This window comes from Aquarana catesbeiana, linkage group LG10, assembly GCF_042186555.1.
Source record: "Aquarana catesbeiana isolate 2022-GZ linkage group LG10, ASM4218655v1, whole genome shotgun sequence".
Lineage (NCBI taxonomy): Eukaryota > Metazoa > Chordata > Amphibia > Anura > Ranidae > Aquarana > Aquarana catesbeiana.
In genome coordinates, this window is record NC_133333.1 from 212,694,879 (window position 1) to 212,722,841 (window position 27,963).

The 27,963-nt window shown below is 43.1% G+C and overlaps 1 protein-coding gene across 1 annotated transcript in view; it reads left to right on the forward strand.

Moving 5' to 3' along the window:
• LOC141111197 (CMP-N-acetylneuraminate-beta-galactosamide-alpha-2,3-sialyltransferase 4-like) overlaps positions 1-27,963 on the forward strand; it is a 154,363-nt gene that overhangs the window by 98,386 nt on the left and 28,014 nt on the right. The window contains exon 7 of the mRNA XM_073603281.1: positions 15,077-15,217. Within this exon, the coding sequence (XP_073459382.1) occupies positions 15,077-15,217 (141 nt within the window). The remainder of the gene's footprint in view (positions 1-15,076; positions 15,218-27,963) is intronic.

Below are 27,963 nucleotides of genomic sequence, written 5' to 3' on the forward strand. Positions count from 1 at the left end.
TAACTGTTCTTAAAAAATATTTTGAACTAGGAGAGGCCTTCAGATTAAGAAGCAATGCAGTTTCTTGGACGAGGACCTCTTTAAAGAATGGAGATTAGCAGAATTCTGTACAATGAAATGGATTAAAATTTTGGTCCAACAGAGAGAAAGAAAACTTGGTGGCACAACAAGTTAAAGAAAAAGAAGCTTTAATTCAAGAGTTTAGCTCTTCCTGTTTATATACAAAATGGTTACAAGTTCTAAACAAAAATGTGAAAAAGGACGGGGATTTTGATTATAACAATGGACAAGTATTTGATTGGAGACGTCCCTCCTAGGACGACCCAGGCCAAATTCTACATAACACACATATGCCTTTTGCTAAAATGCAAAACTCAGAGATAAACCAATTATTTCCAACAAAATTCAAATCCAGACACAATAAACATAGGAACTTATCTATACACCAAAAGAATGTTACACGCAATGCCCACCAAGGGCCTACCTCTAATCCCACACCTCTTCTCTAGGGATGAGCTTTCTGTTCGGGTTTCTGTTTGCCTGTTCGTCGAAAAACGACCATTGTGGTCCGTTTGCGCCAAATTCGAGTGGCGCGTAACGGACCATTATGCACTGCAGGAGCGCAGTGCATTGCTGTCTGATGATTGGCCAAGCATGCACTATGAGCCGCATGCTTTGGCCAATCACAGCGCCATCAGCAAAGAGAGCCATAATTGGCCAATGGCAGGGTGCCTTTGGCCAATTATGGCTCGGGGGGTTAAGTCCACGCCCCACACTATATAAAGCCTCCTGCATGTCGGCCCTGTGTAGTGTGTTGCTTGAGTTGACCGAGAGAGTGTCATTTCATTTAGATTAAGCAGGCAAGCGATTCAGTTAGCTGCAGTGTATTTAATATATATACCAAACGCCATTTCTTTTCACGGAAGGCCATTCCAACTCCCTACCGGCATGTGGAAGGCAATGTCTTGGCCTCGTTAGACAGGGCGGTCAGAGGTAAGGTGCATATTATCGCTGACTCATGGTCCAGCAGGCATGGACAGGGATGTTACCTTTCTTTCACGGCGCACTGGGTAACTCTGCTGGCAGCTGGGAAGGATGCAGGACAGGATGCAGTATTGTTGGAGCTTGTTCCACCACCACGCCTCCAAAATGCTAGTAGTGGTTATTCTGCCCCACCTCTCTCCTCCACCCCCTGCTCTTCTTCTTACTCTATGGCCTCTTCCTCTGCAGATTTGTCCACGGAACCAGCAGTGCTCCGTAGGCGTTCAAGGGTCTACGCAAGCACTCACGCAAAAAGATGCCATGCGGTGCTTGAGTTAGTCTGCTTAGGGGACAGGAGCCACACTGGGGAAGAGATTCTGGCAGCTCTGCAGGGGCAGACTCAGAGGTGGTTGACGCCATGCCAGCTTCAGCCACGAATTGTGGTTTGCGACAATGGCACCAACCTCCTCTCCGCCCTCTGACAGGGATACTTGACCCATGTTGCCTGTTTGGCTCACGTCCTTAATTTGGTCGTGCAGCAGTTCTTGTGCAGGTACCAGCACTTACAAGATCTCCTGAGGCAGGCCAGGAAAGTCTGTGGTCATATAATGGCTGTGCTCGGCTGGCTGATTTTCAAAAGGAATGCAACCTGCCCAAGAACCCCCTCATTTGTGACATGCCCACCAGGTGGAACTCAACGTTGGCAATGCTGCAGCGGCTGCACACGCAGCAGAGGGCCATCAATGCGTACCTGTGAGTATGGTCAGGGGAGCTTGGCTTTTTTTCACCATGGCAGTGGCTACTGATCAAGGATGCATGCACTGTCCTGTCACCATTTGAGGAGGCCATGAGGATAGTGAGCAGTGACAGTGCATGCATCAGTGATACTGTCCCTCTTGTCTTCCTGTTGGAGCACACGCTTCGTGGAATAATGGACAGGGCACTTGAGGCAGAACAGAGGGAGGAAGGGGAGGACTTCCTTACCTCTCAAGGCCCCCTTTATCCAGACAGTATTCCTGCGGGCCCGCTGATCACAAAGGAAGAGGTGGAGGAGGATTGTGTCAGCATGGTGGAGCCTAGCATGCAGCATCAGTCTTCAAGGGATCGTTCTCAGTCCCCAGAAACCCATGGACTTGTACGTGGCTGGGAGGAGGTGGCTGTGGATCATGTCATCCTTAGTGACCCAGAGGACTCCGGATCGAATGCCTCAGCAAACCTTTGCTGCATGGCCTCCCTGATCCTGCAAAGCCTGCGAAAGGACCCTCGGATTCCTGGTATCAAGGAGAGGGATCATTACTGGCTGGCAACCCTTCTTGATCCACGTTACAAGGGTAAGGTTGCGGAACTTATCCAGCCTTCGCAGAGAGAGCAGAGGATGAAACATCTTCGAGAGGCCTTGCAGAAAGGTTTGTGCAATGCATTTCCAGAGCCTGGAAGGTTACAATTTCCTGGTCCTACAGGACAATGTGTTGCTGAGGCTTCGGTCAGTCACAGAAGGAGCGGCAGAGAAGGTGGCCGTCTGACTGATGCGTTCAGACAATTCTTTAGTCCACAGGCCCATGGTCTAATCGGTTCCAGAAACCATCACCAGCGTCTGATTTACATGGTGCAGGAATACCTAGGGGCAAGATCAGACTTGGAGACCTTTCCAACCAAAAATCCACTGGGTTACTGGGTGTTGAGGATGGATCACTGGCCAGAGCTTGCACAATATGCAATTGAGCTACTGGCCTGTCCTGCATCCAGCGTTCTTTCTGAACGCATATTCAGTGCTGCTGGAGGCTTTGTAACCGATCACAGAGTGCGCCTGTCCACAGACTCAGTTGATTGGCTCACCTTCATAAAAATGAATCACTCTTGGATCACCAGCTACCAGGCACCTGATGCTGATATAACCGATTCATTTTTCTATGAATGTGAGATCCCTTGAAGACTGCCTATGCTGAGTGACTATCTTATTCCTCCTCAATGTTCATGTTGATCGCTTCTAAGAACATTTTTGTTTCAGGGCACCGCCACCAGTGCCTAAGGCCCATTTTTTCTGCCCCTGTTTAACAGGGGCGTATAATTATAATTTTTGCTGTAAAATTTTGCAGCAGGGCTTGTTCTTGCACTCAACTAGAGTATTTGTGAGGGGCTGCAGTGTTGTGGCACCACCACCAGTGCCTAAGGCCCAATTTTTCTGCCCATTTAACAGGGGCATGTAATTACAATATTTGCTCTAATATTTCACAGCAGGGCCCATTCCTGCGCTCAACAAGAGTATCTGCGAGGCTTTACAGTGTTGTGCCACCACCACCACCATCGCCTAAGGCCCAATTTTTCTGCCCATTTAACAGGGGCATGTAATTACAATATTTGCTCTAATATTTCACAGCAGGGCCCATTCCTGCGCTCAACAAGAGTATCTGCGAGGCTTTACAGTGTTGTGCCACCACCACCACCATCGCCTAAGGCCCAATGTTTCTGCCCCTGTTTAACAGGGACATGTAAGTACAATATTTGCTCTAATATTTCACAGCAGGGCTCGTTCCTGCGCTTAACAACAGAATCTGTGAGGGGTTACAGTGTTGTGGCACCACCACCACTGTCTAGGACCCAATTTTTCTGCCCCTGTTTAACAGGGGCATGTAATTACAATTTTGATCTAATATTTCACAGCAGGGCCCGTTCCTGCACCCACCAAGAGAAACTGTGAGGGCTTACAGTGTTGTGGCACCACCACCACCAAAGGCCCAATTTTTCTGCAGAGTATATAGGGCAGGCCGTATAGTATATACAGGCGGTCCCCTGCTTTCAAAATTCCGACTTACAAACGACTCCTACTTACAAACGGAGGGAGACAACAGGAAGTGAGAGGAAATCTACCCCTAGGAAGGGAAATTCTCTCCTGTAAGAGTTAATATGGGAAAAAGGTGTCTCCACTGATGCTTTATCACCAATCCTTGTTTCCCTAATAACCCCAAATTTTCAAAATCCAGTTGTCATTGCGACAGAAAGTGAGGTGAAATCTTCTCAACAGGGGCACAGACAGAAAAACAAATGTTACAGGTGTGATAACCTTATGTTCCTTATGTTATCCAAAAAGCTTAAAAATAGATTTTTTGGCTGGAGCTACACTTACAAAATGTACCTGTTACAAATTACAAACAGATTCAACTTAAGAACAAACCTACAGTCCCTGTCTTGTTTGGACCGCCTGTATACTGCTGTTCAGAGTATATAGGGCCTGGGGACCCAAAACCTTTTCTTAATTTGGGTGCAGAGTCCCCCTTAATATCCATACAAGACCCAAAGGGCCTGGTAATGGGCTGGGGGGGGGGGGTACCCATGCTGTTTTTCTCAATAATTTTCATCCATATTGCCAGGACCCGACATTACATTACAGCCGCAAGTAGTTTTAAATGACTTTTATTCCTTTAGAAATGTCATTTTGTGCAGGGACTGTTTCAAACACAGGAAACACGTGCCACTTTACAGGCATACTATAGTCACCCCCCAGGTACGATATTTAAAGGAATATTTCACTTTTATTTTTTCACTTTAAGCATTATTAAAATCACTGCTCCCGAAAAAACAGACGTTTTTAAAACTTTTTGTTGCATTGATACATGTCCCCTGGGGCAGGACCCGGGTCCCCACTTTTTAGGACAATAGCTTGCATATTAGCCTTTAAAATTTGCACTTTTGATTTTTCACGTTCGGGTCCCATAGACTTTAACGGTGTTCAAATGTTCGCGCGAACTTTCGGTCCGTTCTCATGTTCTGCTGCGAACCGAACCGGGGGTGTTCGGCTCATCCCTACTCTTCTCATTCCATCATCCACAATGGAGAATATCTGTTATCACCCCATTAACACACCAGATCCAACTCCTTCCTCATCCAACATGAGTTCTTCTGATGGGGAGACCATTTCATCCACCCTCATTGCCCCTGGTACCTCTTTGCCATCTCCTAATAATACATCTTTAAGATTCAATATACCAATATATAATAGCTTTAGTGCGTTGTCTAGAACAGCGTTATTCAACTCCAGTCCTCAAGGCGCACCAACAGTTCACGTTTTCAGGATTTCCCTCAGATGAAACAGCTGTGGTAATTACTAAGGCAGTGAAAACTGATCAAATCACCTGTAGTGATAGTGGAAATCCTGAAAACATGACCTGTTGGTGCGCCTTGAGGACTGGAGTTGAGAAACACTGGTCTAGAGATCTAGAAATGTATATTATATTAGGTGCATGGCCCAAATCACGAGATAGTCTAGAGAAACCCCGCTCACCAATTAACATAGATCAAGCCATGTCCCCTCCAAATCAGCTTTTTCAAATGTCACCTCCAAAGGGAGCTCACAAAGAAAAAAAAGAAAGTTAGACGAGGATGGAGAGGAGGAACAAGATGCAAGAATCAAAAAAGAAAGGACAGAGCTAATGAAATAGCCAGTGCAATAAAAATTTACAATCTGTCCACATACAATCTTACTCATTCGGAATGTAAATTACTCCAAAAGGGTCAGAGTTTCTCTCCCTCAGTAGGGCCAAACAAATTTGGCCTATTTAAGGATCTTCATTGTTTCATAAGATCTCTAGTACTAAAACGACATTATGCTGACAACCCAAATGCTATCCACAAGAAAGCAACTAATGGATTATGCCCTAAAGCAGCGCATAATTCCCACATTGAACCCAATGATGCCATGCTTGAGATTTTGGAAAATCTGTGGCTGAAGAGCAACACAGAGGAACACACTGAAACACCATTTTTAGACCCATAAGTGTCACACACAGCTTTCAAAGCCAAATTGACTTTTTTTCCCCACACGGTCTAAGGGCCCCTATATGGCCCCTATATAGAAACTTACTATCAGGCTGTCTGTAAAGATTTCCTAATTTTATGTGATACTTCAAGTGGAAATAGAAACCACAACCTAACAAGGGCCGAAAATCAGGCACTAAAAGATCTGACAGCCAATAAAGAGATCATTATTAGACAAGCCGACAAAGGAGGTAGTCTCGTGGTACAGAATAAAATAGACTATTTAAAAGAGGCGAGCGGTTATTAGCAGATACAGATACTTATCTTAAACTCTCTGCCGACCCCCTCCCTAGTTTCCAAATGGATCTGAAAACCTTAGTTTATGAGGCTTGGGAAAATGGTGTGCTCGCCGAAAAGGAGAGACAATTTGATTGTCACCGGAAGTGAGCACACCGTATTTTTACCATCTCCCGAAAATTAATAAATCCCTCGTAGACCCCTCCAGAAGACCAATAGTGGCAAGCACGAACGGCTTCACCAGTGGCGATTTCTTTCTCCAACCCTTGGTATGTCAACTCCCGTCATACATTAGGGATTCCAGCCATGTCATTGAGGCCCTTCAACATTATTCCTTGGAAGATGGATACATGTGGGCCTCACTTGATGTGGCCTCCCTTTATACATCCATTCCCCACGAGGTAGGCCTGAAGGCAATACAACATTTTCTCACTCAAAATGGAGACATTAATTCGCTACAGCTTGATTTATTGGTGAAATCTACTGATTTCTGCTTGAGACATAATTATTTTACATTTCTTGATCAGTTTTACTTACAGTGTAGGGGAACTGCTATGGGGCAAATTTCTCCCTCGTATACGCCAACCTCACGATGGGCTACTGGGAGGAGGAATACATCTGGGCCAACAACCCATTCGCCAGGCACATTGTGTTTTTTGGAAGATACATTGGTGACATTTTGCTAATCTGGAATGGTGGCCCAGATGTGTTCCCCTCCTTTGTGGCCCATTGTAATACTAATCCTTTTGGTTTATCTTTTACACATTTACTTGACTCAACAGAGTTGGTGTTTTTGGATCTTGTCCTAACCCACCAGGAGGGGAAGATCCTTACAAAAAAACATGTCAAGCATACCAGCGGGAACGTTTATCTTTATGATAAGAGGTGCCACCACCTTACATGGAAAAAGAATATCCCCAAGGAACAATTCAACAGATTAGTGAGGAATTGTTCAAGAGTGGAAATTTATGTTTCACAAGGGGAATCTATGAAAATGAAATTTGAGGAAAAAGGATACCCTTTGGAACTAGTCCAAGAGGCATTCCTGTCACACGTAAACCCTCCTTTGAGAGAGAAACTGACAGTTGAAGGGGATAATAATCATACTTTGAGATTCATCTCGACCTTCAACGACAAGTATAGGTCAGTTTTCAAAATTATGAATAAACACTATAACATTCTAAAGTTAGATCAGCTTTTAGCCCTGTATTGCCAGCCGCCCCGCAGGTAACCTTTAGAAAGGCTCGCACCATGAAAAATATACATGCACCTAGTAAAATACAGAAACTAAGTACCAGATCTCCGTTGGACATACGAACGTATTTCAATAACAGAACAGGCATCTTTCAATGTACAACAAGGAAATGTCTGACATGCCAATTTATCACCCATGGCAGCAATACAATCACCACCAATTAAGGAAAAACGTACTTAACCACTTGCTTACTGGGCACTTAAACCCCCCCTCCTGCCCAGAACAATTTTCAGCTTTCAGCGCTGACGCACTTTGAATGACAATTTTCATACAACACTGTACCCAAATGAAATTTTTATCATTTTTTTCCCACAAATAGAGCTTTCTTTTGGTGGTATTTAACCACTTGCCTATAGGGCACTTTCACCCCCTTCCTGCCCAGACCAATTTTCAGCGCTCTTACACTTTGAATGACAATTACTCAGTCATGCAACACTGTACCCAAATGAAATTTGCGTCCTTTTTTTCACACAAATAGAGCTTTCTTTTGGTGGTATTTAATCACTAATGGGTTTTTTATTTTTTGTGCTATAAATAAAAAAAGACTGAAAATTTGGTGAAAAAAATGCCTTTTTCTTTGTTTCTGTCATAAAATTTTGCAAATTAGTAATATTTCTTCATAAATTTTGGCCAAAATTTATACGACTACATATCTTTGGTAAAAATAACCCTAATTAGTGTATATTATTTGGTTTTTGTGAAAGTTATAGAGTCTGCAAGCTATGGTGCAAATAATTGAAAATTGATCACACCTGATCACACCTGATGTACTGAAGACTTATCTCATTTCTTGAGACACTAACAAGCCAGGAAAGTACAAATACCCACAAAATTACCCCATTTTGGAAAGCAGACACCCCAACGTATTATCTATGAGGCATAATGAGTCTTTTGAACTGTTCATTTTTTTCCAGAAGTTTTTGGAAAATGTGGAAAAAAAATGAAAACGCATTTTTTTTCCACAAAGTTGTCCATTTTTAAGATATTTCCAAAACATAGCATGTACATAGCAAAATTAACACCCCAAAATACATTCTGCTACTCCTCCTGAGTATGGTGATACCACATGTGTGAGACCTTTATACAGCCTGGCCACATACAGAGGCCCGCCAGGGAAGTAGCACCTTCAGGCGTTCTACAAGCATAAATTACACATCTAATTTCTCAACCATCTATTACAGTTTTGAAGGCCCTGGAGCCCCAGGACAATGGAAACGCCCACAAAATGACCCCAATTTGGAAAGCAGACACCCCAATGTATAATCTATGAGGCATAATGAGTCTTTTGAATGGTTATTTTTTTTCCAGAAGTTTTTGGAAAATGTGGAAAAAAATGAAAATGCATTTTTTTCCACAAAGTTGTCAATTTTTAAGATATTTCCAACACATAGCATGTACATAGCAAAAATGACACCCCAAAATACATTTTGCTACTCCTCCTGAGTATGGCGATACCACATGTCAGACTTTTACACAGCCTGACCACATACAGAGGCCCACCATTGAAGTAGCACCTTCAGGCGTTCTACAAGCATAAATTACACATCTAATTTTCTGACAACCTATTATTTTTGAAGGCCCTTATATTTCTAACACATTGCATTTACATACCAAAAATTACACTCCAAAATAAATTCTATTGAGGAAAGGGTTAAAAAAAAAAAATATATTAACTGTGGTTTTAATAGTGTCCCCAGAGGAGAGAATTGGTGCAGGCAGCAGGCAGGGATGTGCTTAGCAACAATAGTAATTATCCAGGCAGGAATATTGTCTATAGTCAGCACAAGGATATCGTCAGCACAGCCAAAGCATTTGTCCATAGAAATTGTCCAGGCAGAGACAGCCAACACAGCCATAATATTGGTCCTGGTACACCGTTACCTCCCTGCACTCATTGTACCGCTCTCCAGCCCTTCATAAACATACTGCCTCTTGCTACAGCTAATTATTTCCATAGTCCAGGTAGCAGGCAGAGGTGTGGTCAGTTTATGCTGCAGGCAGGGGGATGGCGGCAGTAAGTCAGCAGCAGGCTGAGGGCCGCAATCAGGTAAGACCTGTGCACAGGGGCACAGGGGTAGAGGCTTCGACCAACCCAAATCTCTATGAAGCCTCCGGACTCCAGAACCTAATCCGGAAATTACGTAACCTGGAGACAACAAAAAAAATTGTTTTCTCCATCCGGAAAAACATTTCTGGAGCCCCTCATATGTGAGACCCCTGTGTCCTACAGTAGCAGGGCAACAGATCAGTCCAAGCGGTAGGCAAAAGCAAAGTCCATAAAACAGGCCAGGGTCAGATGACGTGCAAGCAGTCCAAGTGGTGGGCAGAAGCGTAGTTGGTAAAACAGGCCATGGTCAGTTCACATGTAAGCAGTCCAAACAGTAGGCAGAAGCGTAGTTGGTAAAACAGGCCAGGGTCAGTTCACATGAAAGCAGGCCAAACAGTAGGCAGAAGCGTAGTTGGTAAAACAGGCCAGGGTCGGTTCACATGTAAGCAGTCCAAACGGTTGGCAGAGGCATAGTCAAAAAACAGGCCAGGGTCAGTCCACATAGAAGGCAGTGGAATGGTTATTTGAGGAAGCATGGGAAATGGTCAGCACAGATGATGAAAATGGGGAAGCGGTTAAGAATATGGGCTAATATTTAAGGGATGTGTGATATAGTCTGAAGCATTCACCAATGCAAAGGCCGGGTTCAAGGGGACACTGGGGACAATGGTAGCTGGTATCTCTTCTAAATCCTTTACTGCTGCATACTCAACATCTTTTTTGGCGTCTTCGGCCTGCTTCAGATGGGGGAATGTGGTCCAGGAAGTGGCGTTCATGAAGTCGGCTAACAGCATCAGAGCGAAGGTTTTCTGGGGGGGGGTCTTTGATGGTAGATGAGGGATGTGACAACTTCTTCAATGAATTTTAGGAAGTGGGCAGGGCTTTCGGTGGATTTGGTGTAAATTATGTAGGCATTATAAATGGCCAAATGAATTAAATAGAGTGCTACTTTCTTGTACCAGAAACGGGACCTCCTTATTGCTAAATAGGGCTGAAGCATTTGGTCCTTGAAATCCACCCCCCCATGTACAGATTGTAATCTTGTACACATTTTGGCTTTACAATGGGACCTCGTCTTCTCTGAACTTCAACTGTAGTGTCTTCATGGATGGTGGACATCATGTACACATTCCTGGTATCCTTCCACCTCAAGGCCAGCACTTCGGTTGCATCTCAAAGTTGCTCTTTCTCCCCTTCGCAATTTCTTGTTTACTATGGCTTGTGGGAAGCCCTTCCTATTCTTTCTGGAGGTTCCACAGGCCAGGGTTTGTGCGAGGTATAGGTGTTTGAAAAGGCGCAGGCTTGTATAAAAGTTATAGGTATATGTTGGAACCCTATCTTCAGCAGTGGGTAGGCCAGGTCCCATACAATTTTACCAGTTGTGCCCATGTAGGCCGGGCACTCAGGGGGCTGGAGCTGGAAATCTCTTCCTTCGTATATGCGGAACGCATACAGATATCCTGTGACTCTCTCGCAAAGCTTATGAAATTTCACTCCGTATTTGGCCCTTTTGCTAGGAATGTATTGTTTTATTCCTAGCCGGCCTGAAAAGGGTACCAGGGACTCTTCTACACATATATGCTTATCGGGGACATAGAGTTCTGCAAATCGTTGGGAAAAGAAATTAATGAGTGGGCAAAGTAATTTGGATGATTGCGGGGAGGGCACTGGGTGTTGTCACTGAAATTAAGGAAGCGCATTATCATTTCGTATCGGGACCTGTGCATTACAGAAGAATAAATGGGCATGTGGTGAATGGGGTGGGTGGACCAATAGGCATGTCCTATATTTTTTTTTGTAAGCCCCATGTTTATGGTGAGGCCCATAAACATTTTGAACTCCTCCAGAGTCAAATCCTTCCACTCGAATGGACGGGCGTAAGAAGATTGGGGGTTGTTGGCAATATGCTGCTGGGCATATAAATTGGTCTGGTCCACGATGAGTTGCAGCAAAGTGTTGGGCAAAAATAAATTAAAACAATCAATTTCAGAAAAATTTTGGGTATTGGCCTGCACACCTGGCTGTGCGGTGAAAGGGGGAATTCTTGCTGATCCTGAGTCGGAAGGCAGCCATGTTGGATTGACAAGACCTTCTGGGAGATATGTAGCGGCCCTGGCTCTAAAGTCTATGGGACCTGAACATGAATAATCAAAAGTACTAATTTTAAGGGTTAATATGCAAGTTATTGTCATAAAAAGTGTTTGGGGACCCGGGTCCTGCCCCAGGGGACATGTATCAATGCAAAAAAAAAAAGTTTTAAAAATGGGCGTTTTTTCGGGAGCAGTGATTTTAACCACTTGACCACTGGGCACTTAAACCCCCTTAACTAGACCAATTTTCAGCTTTTGGTGTTCTCACATTTTGAATGACAATTACTCAGTCATGCAACACTGTACCTATATGAAAATGTTGTCCTTTTTTTCACACAAATAGAGCTTTCTTTTGGTGGTATTTAATCACCGCTGGGTTTTTTATTTTTTGCGCTATAAAAGAAAAAGACTGAAAATTCTGTAAAAAAATGAATTTTTCTTTGTTTCTGTTATAAAATTTAGCAAATTAGTAATTTTTCTTTATAAATGTGGGCCAAAATTTATACTGCTACATATCTTTGGTAAAAATAAGTACAAACTGGTGTATATTATTTGGTCTTTGTGAAAGTTATAGAGTCCAAAAGCTATGGTGTCAATATCTGAAAATTGATCACACCTGAATTACTGACGGCCTATCTCATTTCTTGAGACCCTAACATGCCAGAAAAGTACAAATACCCCCCAAATGACCCCTTTTTTGGAAAGAAGACATCCCAAGGTATTTAGAAAGATGCATGGTGAGTTTTTTTACGTCATTTTTTTCCCACAATTCTTTGCAAAATCAAGATTTTTTTTTCTTTTTCTTTCTTCACAAAATTGTCATATTAGCAGGTTATTTCTCACACACCGCATATGCATACAACAAATTACACCCCAAAACACATTCTGCTATTACTCCCGAGTATGGCGATACCACATTTGAGACTTTTACACAGGGTGGCCACATACAGAGGCCCAACATGCACGGAGCACCTTCAGGCATTCTGGAGCACCCAGGCCAATTCTGACATTTCTCTCCTACATGTAAAAATCATCATTTATTTGCTAGAAAATTACATAGAACCCCAAAACATTACATTTTTTTTAGCAACGACCCTAGAGAATACAATGGCGGTCATTGCAACTTTTTATCTCGTACAGTATTTGCGCAGCAATTTTTCGAAAGCGTTTTTTTTTTTGAGAAAAAAAAAATGTTGTGCTTTAAAAAAAACAAAACAGTAAAGTTAGCCCAATGTTTTTGCATAATGTGAAAGATGAAGTTACGCAGAGTAAATAGATACCTAATATGTCACCCTTCAAAACACTGCACACGCTTGTGGAATGGTGCCAAACTTTGCTACTTAAAAATCCCCATAGGCGACCCTTTAACATTTTTTACTGGTTACATGTTTTGAGTTACAGGGGAGGTCTAGGGCCAAAATTATTGCTCTCGCTCTAATGTTCGCAGCGATACCTCACATGTGTGGTTTGAACACTATTTTCATATGTGGGCGGGACTTACGTATGCGTTAGCTTCTGCAGGCGAGCACACGGGGACAGGGCGCTTTAAAAAATTTTTTTTTTTTTTTTATTGTTCATTTTACTTTTTTTTTTTTAGTTTGACACTTTTTTCCAAGAAAAATATCTTTTGATCACTTTTATTCCTATTACAAGGAATGTAAACATCCCATGTAAGGATGAGCTCCGGCTAGTTTGCAAGCTGCATATGCCGAGCCCACCAGGAAGTCGGCACAGCGCAGCGCTAATCACAAGCAGTCAAGCAGTGAGACATTTCCCGATGAGCGGCTGCAGAGATCGGGAAATGTCTCATTGCCTGTGATTAGCGCTGCGCTGTGCCGACTTCCTGGCGGGAAGAAGAAGCGGGGAAAGAAGACAGTAATAAAGGAATTGTCAAAAACCGTCTCTTGTCTTTTTTAACATTTTTGACACTTTTTTGTGAAATGGTAGGTACCCCATAACCATTTCACACGGGGGGCGGGATCTGGGGGTCCCCTTGTTAAAGGGGGCTTCCAGATTCTGATAAGCCCCCCGCCCGCATACCCCCACAACCACCAGGCAAGGGTTGTGGGGATGAGGGCCTTGTCCCCATCAACATGGGGAGGATGTCCCCATGGGAGGCATGTGGCCTGGTACAGTTCAGAGGGGGGTGCTCTCTCATCCCCCCTCTTTTCCTGCAGCCTGCCAGATTGCCTGCTCGGATAAGGGTCTGGTATGGATTTTTAGGGGGACCCCCCCGCCATTTTTTTTTAAAATTTTGGCGTGGGGTTCCCCTTAAAATCCATACCAGACCTGGAGGGTCTGGTATGGATTTTGAGGGGGACTCTACGCCATTTAAAAAAAAAAAAAAAGGCGCGGGGTCCTCCTTAATATTCATACTAGACCTGAAGGGCTTAGTAATGGTGTGGACAATGCACTGTGAGGGAACCCCATGCCATTTTTTTTCAATGACTTTTATGTGTATTGCAGAGACCCGACAATTCATTATAGCCACGAGTACTTTTAAATTACTTTTTTTTCCTTTAGAAATGTAATTTTGCTCTCGGACTGTTGTAAACACGGGAAACATGCGCCACTTTACAGGCATACTATAGACACCACCCAGGTACAAAATATAAAGGAATATTTCACTTTTATTGTTTCACTTTAAGCATTATTAAAATCACTGCTCCCGAAAAAACGTCCGTTTTTGAAACTTTTTTTTGCATTGATACATGTCCCCTGAGGCAGAACCCAGGTCCCCAAACACTTTTTATGACAATAACTTGCATATTAAGCTTTAAAATTAGCACTTTTAATTTCTCCCATAGTCTTTTAAAGGCTTTCGAATTTGCCGCAAACACTCCAAATTGTTTGCTATTCGGCGAACGGGCGAACAGCCAATGTTCGACCCGAACAGACAGCCCATCCCTAATTACTAATAAAAAAAAAATTAATAATAAAAAGACCATAAACTATCCCCTATTTTGTAGAAGCTATAAATTTGCGCAAACCAAGCAATATACGCTTATTACGATTTTTTTTACCAAAAATATGTAGAAGAATACATATCGGCCTAAACTGAGGAAAAAAATTGTTTCTTTATATAATTTTTGTGGGATATTTATTATACCAAAAAGTAAAAAATATTGATTTTTTCAAAATTATCGCTCTTTTTTTGTTTATAGCGCAAAACATAAAAACATTTGGTTTAATTTTATTTCTATTTTTATATTTCTTCACATGGCTTACATTTGAGCGCTGTTGAAACTTTTGTTACTTGCCACACAAAATATTGACACTTTGGGTCCAATTTGAACATTTTCACTTAGGGGTGTACTCACTTTTGTTGCCAGCAGTTTAGACATTAATGGCTGTGTGTTGAGTTATTTTGAGGGGACAGCAAATTTACACTGTTATACAAGCTGTACACTCACAACTTTATATTGTAGCAAGTGTCATTTTTTCAGTGTTTTCCAATGAAAAGATATAAAAAATTTTTTTTTTAAATGTGAGGGGTGTACTCACTTTTGTGAGATACTGTGCATGTGTATATATATTTTTTTTCTTTTGACAAAACACACCCTAGTAAGCTTAGATACTGAATATTTTTTTTTAATATATTAAGGTCTAACATGAATTTTGAGCTGTTGTGAAACTCTAGGTCAATTTTCATAGATAAGAAAGGGCTTTTGGAAGAAACCTCCTATAATATGGAATGTGAAGTCCAAGAACATCCGCATCCTAAATCCCTATTTTATGAGAGTTGCTGCAACAAATCTACTTGGAAAAAATGTGACAAAAGAAAAGGTTATTGCGGTAAGTGGTTAGAAAAATCAGGTTTATAAAGAGGACTGCGGAAATTTTGAAAAAGACACACAGACAGTAGACCAATGTTTGTGCTACATTAATACAAAGTTTCATCTATCCAGTAAAACAGAGATGAATAATACATAGGTCAGCACTAAAGTGGTACCGCACAGTAGATGTGCATAGTAGATGAAGTTGGGTATCATGAAATAACCCCATTATATCATCACATTTGAGCACATCCCCATTTGCTTTGACTGTTTAAATTAAGAGATGCATTTACATGTAGATCTGAACTCTCTAGTCCGGGGTCGGCAAGCAGTCGAACTTGATCTACCAGTCGACCGCAGGCAGCCGACAGGTAAATCGGGAACACAGCCCTGCGTTTCCGGTCCTTTCCCGGCCTTTCCACTCCTTTTGCACAAAACATTAGACTAATGCCCCCTACACACGGTCGGACATTGATAGGACATTCCGACAACAAAATCCTCGGATTTTTTCCGACGGATGTTGGCTCAAACTTGTTTTGCCTACACACGGTCGTACAAAGTTGTCGGAATTTCCGATCGCCAACAACGCGGTGACGTCAAGCACGTACGAAGAGACTAGAAAAGGCCGGTTCAGAACCAAGCGCAGCACCCTTTGGGCTCCTTTTGCTAATCTCGTGTTAGTAAAAGTTTGGTGAGAGACGATTCGCGCTTTTTCAGACTCGTGGCTTTCAGATCGTTTTCTGCCGTTCAGTTTGTGCTTGTGGGTTTGTATCTGCTCTTCAGTGCGTGCAAGCAAGTTCCGCGTGACTTTAGTCACTGTATTCTTGTTCGTTCGTTACTGGTTTTCAGGTCGCTCTTCACAGGCCTTGCTGTTCTTCAGTGCGTTCTGTTACTTCGTTCTGAGCAGCCGACCGTTTTATAGCCATGTTTCGTATGCGTACTCCTCGTAGAGTTCGTGCTGTGCGGGGGCTTGGTGTTGGGGTCCTGACCTTGACACAAGTCCAGTCCATGAACAGGGTGGGGAGGAGTTCATGGACCAAGAATTGGTTGCTTCAGCGTGACCAGTTCTGTCATATGCCTTTGCTCCGTGAGATCCGTGAGAATAATCCTGATGATTTCAGGAACTTTCTCAGGATGACGGACCCCGTGTTTCACCGTTTGTTGGCTTCGCTGACCCCCTATATCAGCAGGCAGGATACCTGCATGAGGCAAGCCATCACTCCGGAGCAGAGGTTGGTCGCTACCTTGCGGTATTTGGCCACAGGGAGAAGCCTGCAGGACCTCAAGTTCTCGACAGGCATCTCCCCCCAGGCTCTGGGGATCATTATCCCAGAGACCTGTTCTGCCATCATACAGGTCCTGCAGAAGGAGTATATGAAGGTAAGATTTTTATCCTTTTATATCACATTTTATTGTATTGAATGTTTGATAATATCTTGTATTTCTTTCCTCATTCCCTAATTACCATGATTGTAATATGCTGTGAATGTCCCCTTTGTCCTCATGCATGCTGGATTTTTATGTAATTATTATTTTATGTCTTTCATACATATTTGCCCTTCAATAACCTCTCCAGCATGGTGTCCCCTGCCCTATATTCACCTCATGTAGTCACTTAACAATGTATTTTATCAGCTCCATAGTAGTGCTTTACCCCAAACACCCCCTAAAATGTTTGGAAATGTTATTTTGGATTTAAATTCAGGCAGAGGGCCAGAGGCTTTTTTTTGTGGTGTCCCCAAATTTTTGGTAACCCTCCCTCCCCCCAACTGCTAAGTCAGCTGATCACAATTCTCTATCCTCAATCATCTATCTGCTGACTTTGCCAAACCCATACACACTATACCCACCTCTTTAGTGCTCAGATTTATGGATGAATTCCCCAAAGCATGTAGTGCAAGGGCCTGCCTGAATACTTTCCAATGGTACTGTTTAAAGTTCTTGTATCCTATTATGATCTTGATAGGTAATAGCAGAATGTCCAAATGTGCTCAAATGTGTACAGTGTGTATTTATATCTTTGTATTATGACCTTACCTGTCCAGTGGGCTGCCAATAGTGTAACTAAGGAGGGGCTGTTCCAAGTAATACCCTGTATTTAGGCATTCATCTCTCAATGAAGTGAAGAGGGTTACCTGTTCAAGAGTCCCCCCCCCCTATAATGTTAGAAATGGCCCATGAGAGGGGGGAGGGGGAATATGATAGGTGTACCTTATACTTTGTTGTTGTTAAATTCCCCTTAATAAATGCTATCTGGAGGTTGACCCATAATGTTTGTGTCTAATCTGCTTGCCAGGTTTCTGTGAAAAAATAGTAATGTTTATTGTTTTTTCCTCAACAGTTTCCTTCCACGCCACAGGAATAGCAGACTGTGGCCTCCCACTTTGCCCAGCGGTGGGACTTTCCTAACTGCGGAGGGGCAATTGATCGGAAACACGTCCACATCGTCCCACCACCCAACTCGGGGTCGTACTATTATAACTATAAGGGGTTTAATAGTATAGTGATGTTGGCGGTGGTGTCGGCTAATTACGAGTTCTTGTATGTGGACGTGGGGAAGAATGGCCGGATGTCCGATGGTGGAGTCATCGCCCAGACGGAGTTCTACAGGCGTCTCCAGAATGGCAGTTTGGACTTGCCACCTCCAGAGGACAATGTTGAAGGTCTCCCATTTGTGTTCGTTGCTGATGAAGCATTTGCGCTGGGGGACCACCTGATGCGGCCATTCCCGATGAGGACCCTCACCCCGGAACAGAGGGTTTTTAATTACCGGCTGGCCAGAGCCCGAAGAGTGGTGGAGAACACATTTGGAATCCTGGCCAGCCGGTTCCGACTATTTCTGACACCCATCCATATGGCGGAGTATAAACTGAACCATATTATACTGGCGTGCTGTGTTCTCCATAATTTTTTAAGAAAACATTCAGCCAACTATGCTGGCTCAGTTGGGCCTGAGGCCGGAATCCCAAATACTTCCACAATGACGGCACTTGAAAGCGGCCGTCCTGGCTTGCCCTCCCTGAATGCCCGTGATGTCCGGTTACGATACCTGGAGTTCTTTGCGGGTAGGGGGGCTATCAATATGCCAGACAATCTGTGACACCTTTTTCAAATAAAAAACAACCAAAAGCAATTCTTGGTGGACATTTACTGCTTGTGTTTGTTTTAGCTGACCCTGACAGAAATGTGTTGAGTGCAGAAAATGTCGTGATTGTGTAACCTTATACAAAGCACTGTTGGCTGGTACTTCCTAAATGCAAAAACACATTTCACTACAAGTGCACTTGCAACTGCACTGAACCTGCACTTGTAGTGCAAAGTGTATTTGCCCTTAGGAAATAACCCCCATTTGTGCATAAAACAACAATTACATCACCCCAAAAGTGTTGTAGTGTTGAGACAATAATCCACACATTCTTGAGTAAGGCACTTTTTTATACCTGCACAATCACATGTGCATTTACCAAAGGTTTTTAAAACAAACCAACATGTTTGTTGTATAAAATGTTTGCAGTAGCATTATGAAAAATCAAAATATCCATTTCAGATAAAACAGGCCTGTGTAAAACCAACAAGAAAGCCAAAAAAATAGAACTTACAAAGTTCACATTAGGTAAAACCTGAAGGCTATATCAGACATCAGTATTTAGGAACTGGGTTTGATATAGCGTTCAGATGGGGGGAACTCACCCCTGGAAAAGCCAAATTTGGAAGATGCACACCAATTTACGAATGTCAACATGTGCTATCTGCCATCAGGGGGGATCAAGGGATGTGTTTTGGGGGAGCAAGCCCTTCCTCAACGCTACTTTATAATTGAGGAAGGGGTTGCCCCCCCAAAACGCGTCCATTGATCTCCCGTGATGGCAGATAGCACATGTTGGCACACTGTGTGCATCCTCCAAATTTGGCTTTTCAAAACATTGTAAAAATTGCAATTACATAAAACCGGTCATTTTGTGGGGTTTAAATTCGCCCCAAAACATCAATGATGTTATTATTTTTTGTAATAACATCACATATTTGTTGCTGGATGTTTTGCAATTGGAGATTACATCCCATGATCTCCCCTATCAGTATCTGGGCACTTTCAGAAGTAAAGCGTTCTCTCTCCCTCACATCACGATCACCTAAAAAGAGATAAAGAAGAAAAAAAAAGGTCTCAAAAATCTGCCACCAGCCATCTCTTTTACCTGAGCCTGTGGTCGCAGACACTCACCTGTTGTGGTGCCAATCTCCACCACATCTTCTTCTTCCTCCTGCTCAGCATCTTGTGTTTGGGGTAGTTCCCCTTCTTCCAGAGGGGGGGGGGTCTGTGTTCTCCTGGGATGAGGAGTGTCCGAGTCTTTTCTCCCCTATGTAAAACAAAAATGGTATACTTAGCACACAGATATTTGATGGCAGAACTATAGAAATAGGAAACATTGCTTGGAAGTGGGGTACAATTGTCTATTTTAGCCGAGTTCCAAGATGTATATTTTTTATTGCCCTTTGTCAAGCTGCAATACTTTACCTGTTTGGTACAAGCTTCACACATGTAACCCCCCCTATAGTATACACTGGAGCACCTGTGTGCCCCCCCTAATAAAAATGGTGTTCTTGTGTCCCACACTAGTGCTCCAGTGTCCAGATGTGAAAACAGCTGCTCAGTGTCCTCTCCTTACACACAATCTAGTTTGCATTTCATTCTAGTAACAAACCCATCTACACAAACAAATATTTGGCATCCAAGTAGGCCCCAAAAAAATGTGGGAAAATGCATATGGCCTAAACAATGGTGTTCTAGAGGCCGAACGAAAAATGTTTGATACGAACGAATAATGGGCCCATGAACAGTAAATTTGACCTTTTTAAACGTTACAATTAATAAAAGCATATGGAGCAGAACGAACGGAATAAAGCCAGAAAGAATAGAAACACAGCACAACTACTTACTTTTTTGCAGCACTCTCCGGATCTTTCGGTACTGCTCCGGCTCTCTCAACTTCAGGTCCGACCACCGCTTCCTGAGCTGATCTTTAGATCTTCGTATCCCGAAATTCCGCTCAAGACTCCTGACCACTTTCGCCATGATCTTGGCCTTTCGGATGTTCGGGTTGGGGTAAGGCCCATATTTTCCATCATAGTCGGACTTCCTCATGATGTCGACCATCTCCAACATCTCCCCAAACGACATATTTGTGGCCTTAAAACGTCTCCTTCTGGATCGGGACGTGCCTGGATCCGGGCTTTCCTCCTCCTCCTCGTTGCTACAATTAGCACGCACCTGGTGTGACTCCGCCATCATGCTCTTCCCCCACTGCGCCGAACGAAAAGGGGCGGGGAATAGAATAGAAAGAACGTCAGGGGTGGGCGGAGTTACACACATGCGCAGTGTGTATAAAGCGTAACACGTGTGAGTATTACGTACGATCTGTGAGCGGAGGAAGGAGCATTGGACGCGCCGATCGTAAGAACGAAGGTAAGAGACAAACTTGGGCCTATACTGCTTCTAGATTGAGGCCTATATTGTAACAAGATTAGGAGAGTTTGGTCTGACATTAGGCTTTGTCTTGTGTTGTGTCTTGCAGTGAACATGGATATTTTAATGAGAGATACTGACTTCATGTCACTATTCATCGATATGCTAAGGGAGCTGCCCTGTCTGTGGGAGATTACCCACCCCCATTTCAAAAACCAAGCAAAGAGGAAGGCAGCACTGGAGCAATTGTGTGAAATTGTGAAGCAGGTGATCCCCACGGCAGACATCACTTATTTAAAGATATCAATTGGTGGCCTGAGGAGCACATATCTGAGGGAGCGCAAGAAGGTCCTGGATTCACAGAGATCCGGAGCAGCAGATGACATCTATGTCCCCAGGATGTTGTACTACGACAGGCTGCACTTTCTGCCAGGCCAGACTGAACCCAGGCCATCCCTCTCCAGTCTTCCTTCCACGCTTCCTTCCCCCCCGGATGAGGCTTCTGACGCCCAACCTGGGCCTTCCAGGCCATATGTGGAGGAGCCCAGATTGAGCCAGGTATAGCATTCCTCTAAATATTTCTGCTTGTCCAATCAATGATGTTAACTAGATGTTATTTGGGAGTACTAATTTTATGATTGTGATTGATGATGCAAAAACTAAAACCATGTCCCTTTTTCATACACAGGGAAGTCTAAGCCAGGAGGTGGCTGATCTGCAGGTCCCTCCACCCACCCTGAAAACAGAAAGTGGCAGCAGGAGGAGTAGCCTAGAGGAGGCGGCTATCAGATTTTTTTGGAGGGCTACAGAGGTCCTGGGAGCACCCCACACCATGCAGGAGAACCTTGCGGCATTCATTGCCTATAAAATGCAGAGGATGGAGGAGGGCCAACAAGCCATGTGTCAGGCCCTCATATCAGAGGCTCTGGAGAAAGGTGTGAGGGGCCAACTTACACCTCACACACAGCTTTGGGATGGTCCTCCTCCTCCTCCTCCCTCTCCTCCAGGTCCTCCCAGTCCTCCTCCAGGTCCTCCCAGTCCTCCTCCAGGTCCTCCCAGTCCTCCTCCAGGTCCTACTCCTCCTCCTGCCACATCTCCTACTGCACAGCCACAGCCGGGAAGGAAGTGTGAAAGGAAGACCAGAGAGTGATTGCCCTGGATCCAGTCTGGTCGGCCAAAAGATGCAGCCTCTTGTGGTACCACAGCCTGGGGACACTGATGTCATCTGCTGCTATCCAAGTCTCTGTGAATCCCGGACCAGACTGCCCTCCCTTATATATGGACTCCTCAGGCCACCAATTTTGAGGTTTAAGAATTGATGTCTGCCGTGGGGGTCCCAGGCTTCACTAATTTCTGCTGTTGATCCAGTGTTGCCTTCCTCTTTGTTTGGTTCTGAGCCCTTAATAAAGGATTTTTGTTTTGAATTATACTCTCCTATGTGTTTTACTTCAAAAATGATGGTTTGTTTGTGAGGATTCAGGTACATTTCTAATATACAATGTGAAATGAACAAGGGACACCAACAACAAAAAATCTCCTGGAGATTAAATAATAAAAGATATCAATGGTGTTGGGGGTAACTTGCCACACAAAACACACACAAAAATATTCTGGAGTAAAAATAAAAATAACATTGAACAAAGATCAGCCTTGGAAAAAATCCAAACATTAAAGAAAAAAAAAGGCTTAAAAAACCAAAAAAAAAATAAAAAAAAAATATAAAACTGTCAGATGTGACAACTAATAACAATATATTGAGGGAATCCCACTAAAAAAACACAAATCAAACTTTGTGAGAAGTGTGTGTGAATATGAGCAGCAAAACGACTTAATTCTTGTCACATTCTAAAGAAGAAGAGAGTGCGCTGTATTAAACCATTTTTAACATTGCAGCGTGACGAAAGTGCTGTATCCATTGCGAACGCTAAGTTTACCAGAACGAGCTGTCCCGTGTCGGAATTTCTTCTGAGCATGCGTGGCACTTTGTGCGTCGGAACAGGCCACACACGGTCGGAATTGACGCGATCGGATTTTGTTGTCGGAAAATTTTATCTCCTGCTGTCCAACTTTGTGTGTCGGAAAATCCGATGGAAAATGTCCGATGGCGCCCACACACGGTCGGAATTTCCGACAAAACGCTCCGATCGGACATTGTCCATCGGAAAATCCGACCGTGTGTACGGGGCATAAGACCAATGTGAACAAACCTCTAACAGAGAGCTGCATGTCTTAAAGCTGAAAGCTGGACAAATAGCATGATAATTGAAAGACAGATCGTGTTTCCCACCTAAAGCATTCAAACTAAAAAATTAATGCATGTGAATTCCACTAAAAGTGCAAATAATCAAATAATTCATATAGGGTATCTTAAAGAACCATAAAATTCATACAATTCCAAACATCAATAAAGAGACTGATGCTAATCCCAAATTAAAAAGTGCAAATCGCATAAGATAACATACATTCATGTAAACTTAATCATGATTTTCCAAAATAGTGCTTGCTAGTGATAGCAGTGATGAAATATTATAAGCAGTGTCCCGGTGATAGAAACACACCCCAAATCAGTATTTACAAATGGGCTCACACTACACTTAATAGAAAAATTTTACCCCTTTTCTCAAAGGTGGTCAAACAAGCTTGAGGTAAGTGCATCTCTGGATAGGAACTGGAATTAATCCTCCCTCGATGGTCTGAGTAGATTACTGCTTTAAAAATGGTTCTTCTAAATCCTTAATGGCTTGTTGGCAAAGGGAAAGACATAAATAATTCCCTCATAGTGTAGTACTTTAAAGAATGTATTCCAAAATATATAAAAAACACTTACAATGCAATAGTAAAAAAAACAGCATTAATGAAATCCCAGAACACCAATTTGAGTTCCACCTGCTTTCCAACGAGCAGAAGTGATGTGTGCCCGAAAGTCCCGCCCTATGCGCTTTATCAGTAAACATCTGGCATCTTCAGGGGTCACATAACCAGGCGAGTCACTTCTTATATACCCCATTTAGCGCTCACATGACCAAAATCAATCCAATCAAAATCAGAACCATCCTAATGACAATGTATAAATCAAAATAACCAATTCAAAATGACTATCAATATCCCCTCTTACTTTATCATTATTAGCATTAAAAGCCATATGAGAGTAAGCCACGATATAAAAATAATGATTTTTTTTATTTTATTTTTTTACTCCTAATGGCGGTGATCAGCGACTTATAGTGGGACTGCAGTATTGTGGCAGACAGTTGGGACAATAACTGACACTTTTGGGACCAGTGACAATAATACAGTGATCAGTGCTAAAAAATATGCACTGTCACTGTACTAATGACACTGGCAGGGAAGGGGTTAACATCAGGGGTGATGAAAGGATTAAATGTGTACCTGACTAGTGTTTTACCATTGTGGGGAAGGTGCTTGTACTAGGAGAAGGCATGGATCGGTGCCCCTGCTTAACAGAGACACAGGATCCATGCCTTCTGTACTGACAGAATGGCGATCTGCCTTCTTTACATTGTAAATTGTACATATTTATCTTACTTTACTGGCAGATTTATATAGCAATGAATTTTGTTATACACTTCAAGAGCCTGCGCAACACCAATTTACACATTGTTATACTGTTTGCATACTGTGGGAACACAACTGGGTGAATGCAGCAGCTCATCTATCAACAATAATATATTATTGTTTTTCACCATTTATCTAGCCAGTACACCACTCACGTTGATCATCAAAGCAATTGTTTCATTTTTCTACACTGGGGTAGCGCAGAGGTATACTTGTATACATTCATAGTGGGTCAAATCACTTCAGAATCCATCACAGTAGGACCTCAATTTACTAACATTTTGTGGCATTGATAAAATCAAAAGGAATTGGAGGGGTTGCACTATGAAATAGGCAGTATCTATGAACAAAACCAAGTGGATTTTTGAGCTTAATACTTTATAGCAAATTGGCATTAAATGTTGACAGTCTTAAATTGTTTTATTAATTTTTGGTTATGAAATATACATTTTTATAAGTAATTTGATTATATCATATTTTACTAATTCATATTTTATATAATTGTAATTTTATATTAATCCAATCAAAGTTACATTTATTGGGACATTTGGGTCCTCTACTACTACTATAAATTGTAGTTGTAAATTTTTTATTATTATTTCAATATGTTATGGTTGTATTATACTTTATCACCACAAGATGTCCTTTTGCATCCGATGTGCGGGTTTTGATTGACCACTAAATGGTCATCATGAGCACCCAACGCAATGTAATTTAATTTAATTCAGTACAATATACTTTAAAGGGGTTGTAAAGGTTCATGTTTTTTCACCTTAATGCATCCCGAGGGGCAGAGGTGGGGGACTCGAGTCACATGACTTGACTCGAGTCACCTGTTTGAGGACTTGCGACTTGCTTGACAAAATTAAATAAATGACTCGACTTGACTTTGACTTGTCACTAATGACTTGCGACTTGACTTTGACTTGGGCTATTTGACTTGCAATGACTTGGCACCACCAGTGCTGTGTCTTGGCCTAGGCAAAAGCCCCCCCCCCCCCCCTCACAAAAGAAAGCTCCCCCTGAGTCCCGGCTTCGGGGTAGATCAGTATTTTGACTTAATTTGTGACTTGACCAAAATAAATGACTTGACTTGACTTGCTTGACTTCTAGCAGGGACTCGACTTGACTTGCTTGCTTTTCCCCACAGTAACTTGGGACTTGCTTGTGACTTGAAGGTTAAGACTTGAGACTTGCTTGTGACTTGCACATTTGTGACTTACTCCCATCACTGCCGAGGGGCATAGCCGAGTCCTGTAGTCGGCGGCTATGGACGCCGAATACAGGTCTCGGGAGCGCACCCGCAAGGTGACCCCCTTGGGAGAGCGCAAATTCAGCAGCCAATTACAGAGGAACTACAGAGCTCAGAGGAACATGGATCGCAAATTTGGTGAGGGTAGGAGATCAGCAACAAGGACAAGGGAAAAAAATTGCCCGGAGTTCTGCTTTAATATGGCTATTAGTGCTAATAATGATAAAGTAAGAGGGTATATTAATAGTATTTTTTAATTTATTTTGATTATACATTATCAATAGAAGCAGTAAATAGGATACATTAGGAGGTGATGTGCCGGCCATGTGACCCCTGAAGACGCAGACGTTTACTGACACGTAGGGTGGGACTTTCTGGCACATGTCAATTCTGCTTGTTGGAATGCAGGTGGAATGCAAATCGGCATTACCAGATTTCAATGTTTCTGGTTTTCTACTATTGCATTGTAAGTGTGTTTTTATATATTTTGAATTATTTATGTTTCCCCCTTGTCCACAAGCCATTAGGGCCCTTTCACACTGGGGCGGTTTGCAGGCGCTATTGCGCTAATAATAACGCCTGCAAACCGACCTGAAATAGCCGCTGCTGTCTCTCCAGTGTGAAAGGCCCCGAGGGCTTTCACACTGGAGCGGTGCACTAGCAGGACGGAAAAAAAAAAAGTCCTGCTAGCATCTTCAGAACAGTGAAGGAGCGGAGTATACACCACTCCTTCACCACTCCTGCCCATTGAAATCAATGGGACACCGCGGCTATACTGCCGGAAAGGCGCCTCTGCAGAGGCGCTTTGCGGTGGTTTTTAACCCTTTCTCGGCCGCTAGCGGGGGTAAAACCGCCCCGCTAGAGGACGAATACCAACGGTAAAGCGCCGCTTATTATAGCGGCGCTTTACCGCCGACGCCGCCCCCGCCCCAGTGTGAAAGGGGCCTTAAGGATTTAGAACTGTGTTTTTATGCATTAATCTACTCAAGTTATCGAGGGATGATTAATTACAGTACCTATCTAGAGATACACTTACCTTAAGCTTGTTTGACCACCTTTGAGAAAAGGGGTCACATTTTTCTGGTAAGTGTGGTGTGAGCCCATTTGTCAACACTGATTTGGGGTGTGTTTCTATCACCGGGACACTACTTATATTTCTTAATCAATGCTATCATAAGCAAGCACTATTTTGGAAGATCATGATGAACTTTATATGAATTTATGTCATCTTATGCGAGTTGCACTTTAATTTGGGATTAGCACCAGTCACTTTATTCATGTATGGATTTATATTAATTTTATGAAACTTTATGATATGATTTATTTGATTATTCGCACTTGACACTTATAATTCACATTACAATTTTTTTATTTTTTTTTTGGCTTGGAATACTTTAAGTGGGGAGCACAATTTGTCTTTCAATATCGTACAGTACAGGAGCTGCCGGAGTTGGCTGTTCACATTAACCAGCAGTTGATTGGTTTGCTAGGAAACTGGGCGGTCCTAGCAACCAATCACCAGCTTGTTCATGGGAAAAGTTAACTGGCAGCTTCAGCCCTCCATCCAGTACTGACACATAGGTTGAAAAAAGTCCATCTAGTTCCACCAATAAAAGAGAAAAATAATTAAAAAAATCATACAATCCCATACACCCAATCCTATACCCACAGTTGATCCAGTGGTAGGCGAAAAACCCCAGCAAAGCATGATCCAATTTGCTATAGCAGGCGAAAAAATTCCTTCCTGATCCCCCGAGAGGCAACTGGATATTCTCTGGATCAACTTTACCTATAAATGTTAGTACCCAATTATATTATGTACATTTAGGAAAGAATCCAGGCATTTTTTAAAGCAATCTTCTGAGCTGGTTAGAACCACCTCTGGAGGGAGTCTATTCCACATTTTCACTGAAGAAACTTCTCTGTATTCGGAGATGAAATCTCCCAACACCTCTCACTCTCCTGCACAGTGTACACCAGTGTAAGGTAGGAGACTGCTACCTACACTCTGTGAGTGGGGGTGAAGGGGACAGATTTTTTTTGGGGGGGGAGGGGGGGGTCACAGGGCACTGCTATGGGGGCGGCAGAGGGCACTACAGGGAAGGGTGATGGCAAGGGGGCAGAGGGCACAGGTCACTGCTATGTGGTGGAGGTACAGAAGATGACAGTAGGGGGAATGTGATGTGAAGCGGACAGAGGGGAAGGGGACACTACAGTTGGGGGGGGCATGGCATAATGTGAAGGGGGGGGTCAGAGGACAATGCTACGGAGGGGGCAGAGGATACTACATGGGGGTTGTAAAAGGGGCAGGGGACACAATGGGGGGTGATGTGAAGGGGGGGGCACAGGACACCGCTTTGTTTTTTATTGGGGGCTTGATTGGCGCCCCCATGTTGTCAAGGTAGATCTGAACCTCTGAATGTTTGCCTACACCTGCTCTAGTCAGATATGTGGACTAGTATATTGTAAGCAGATC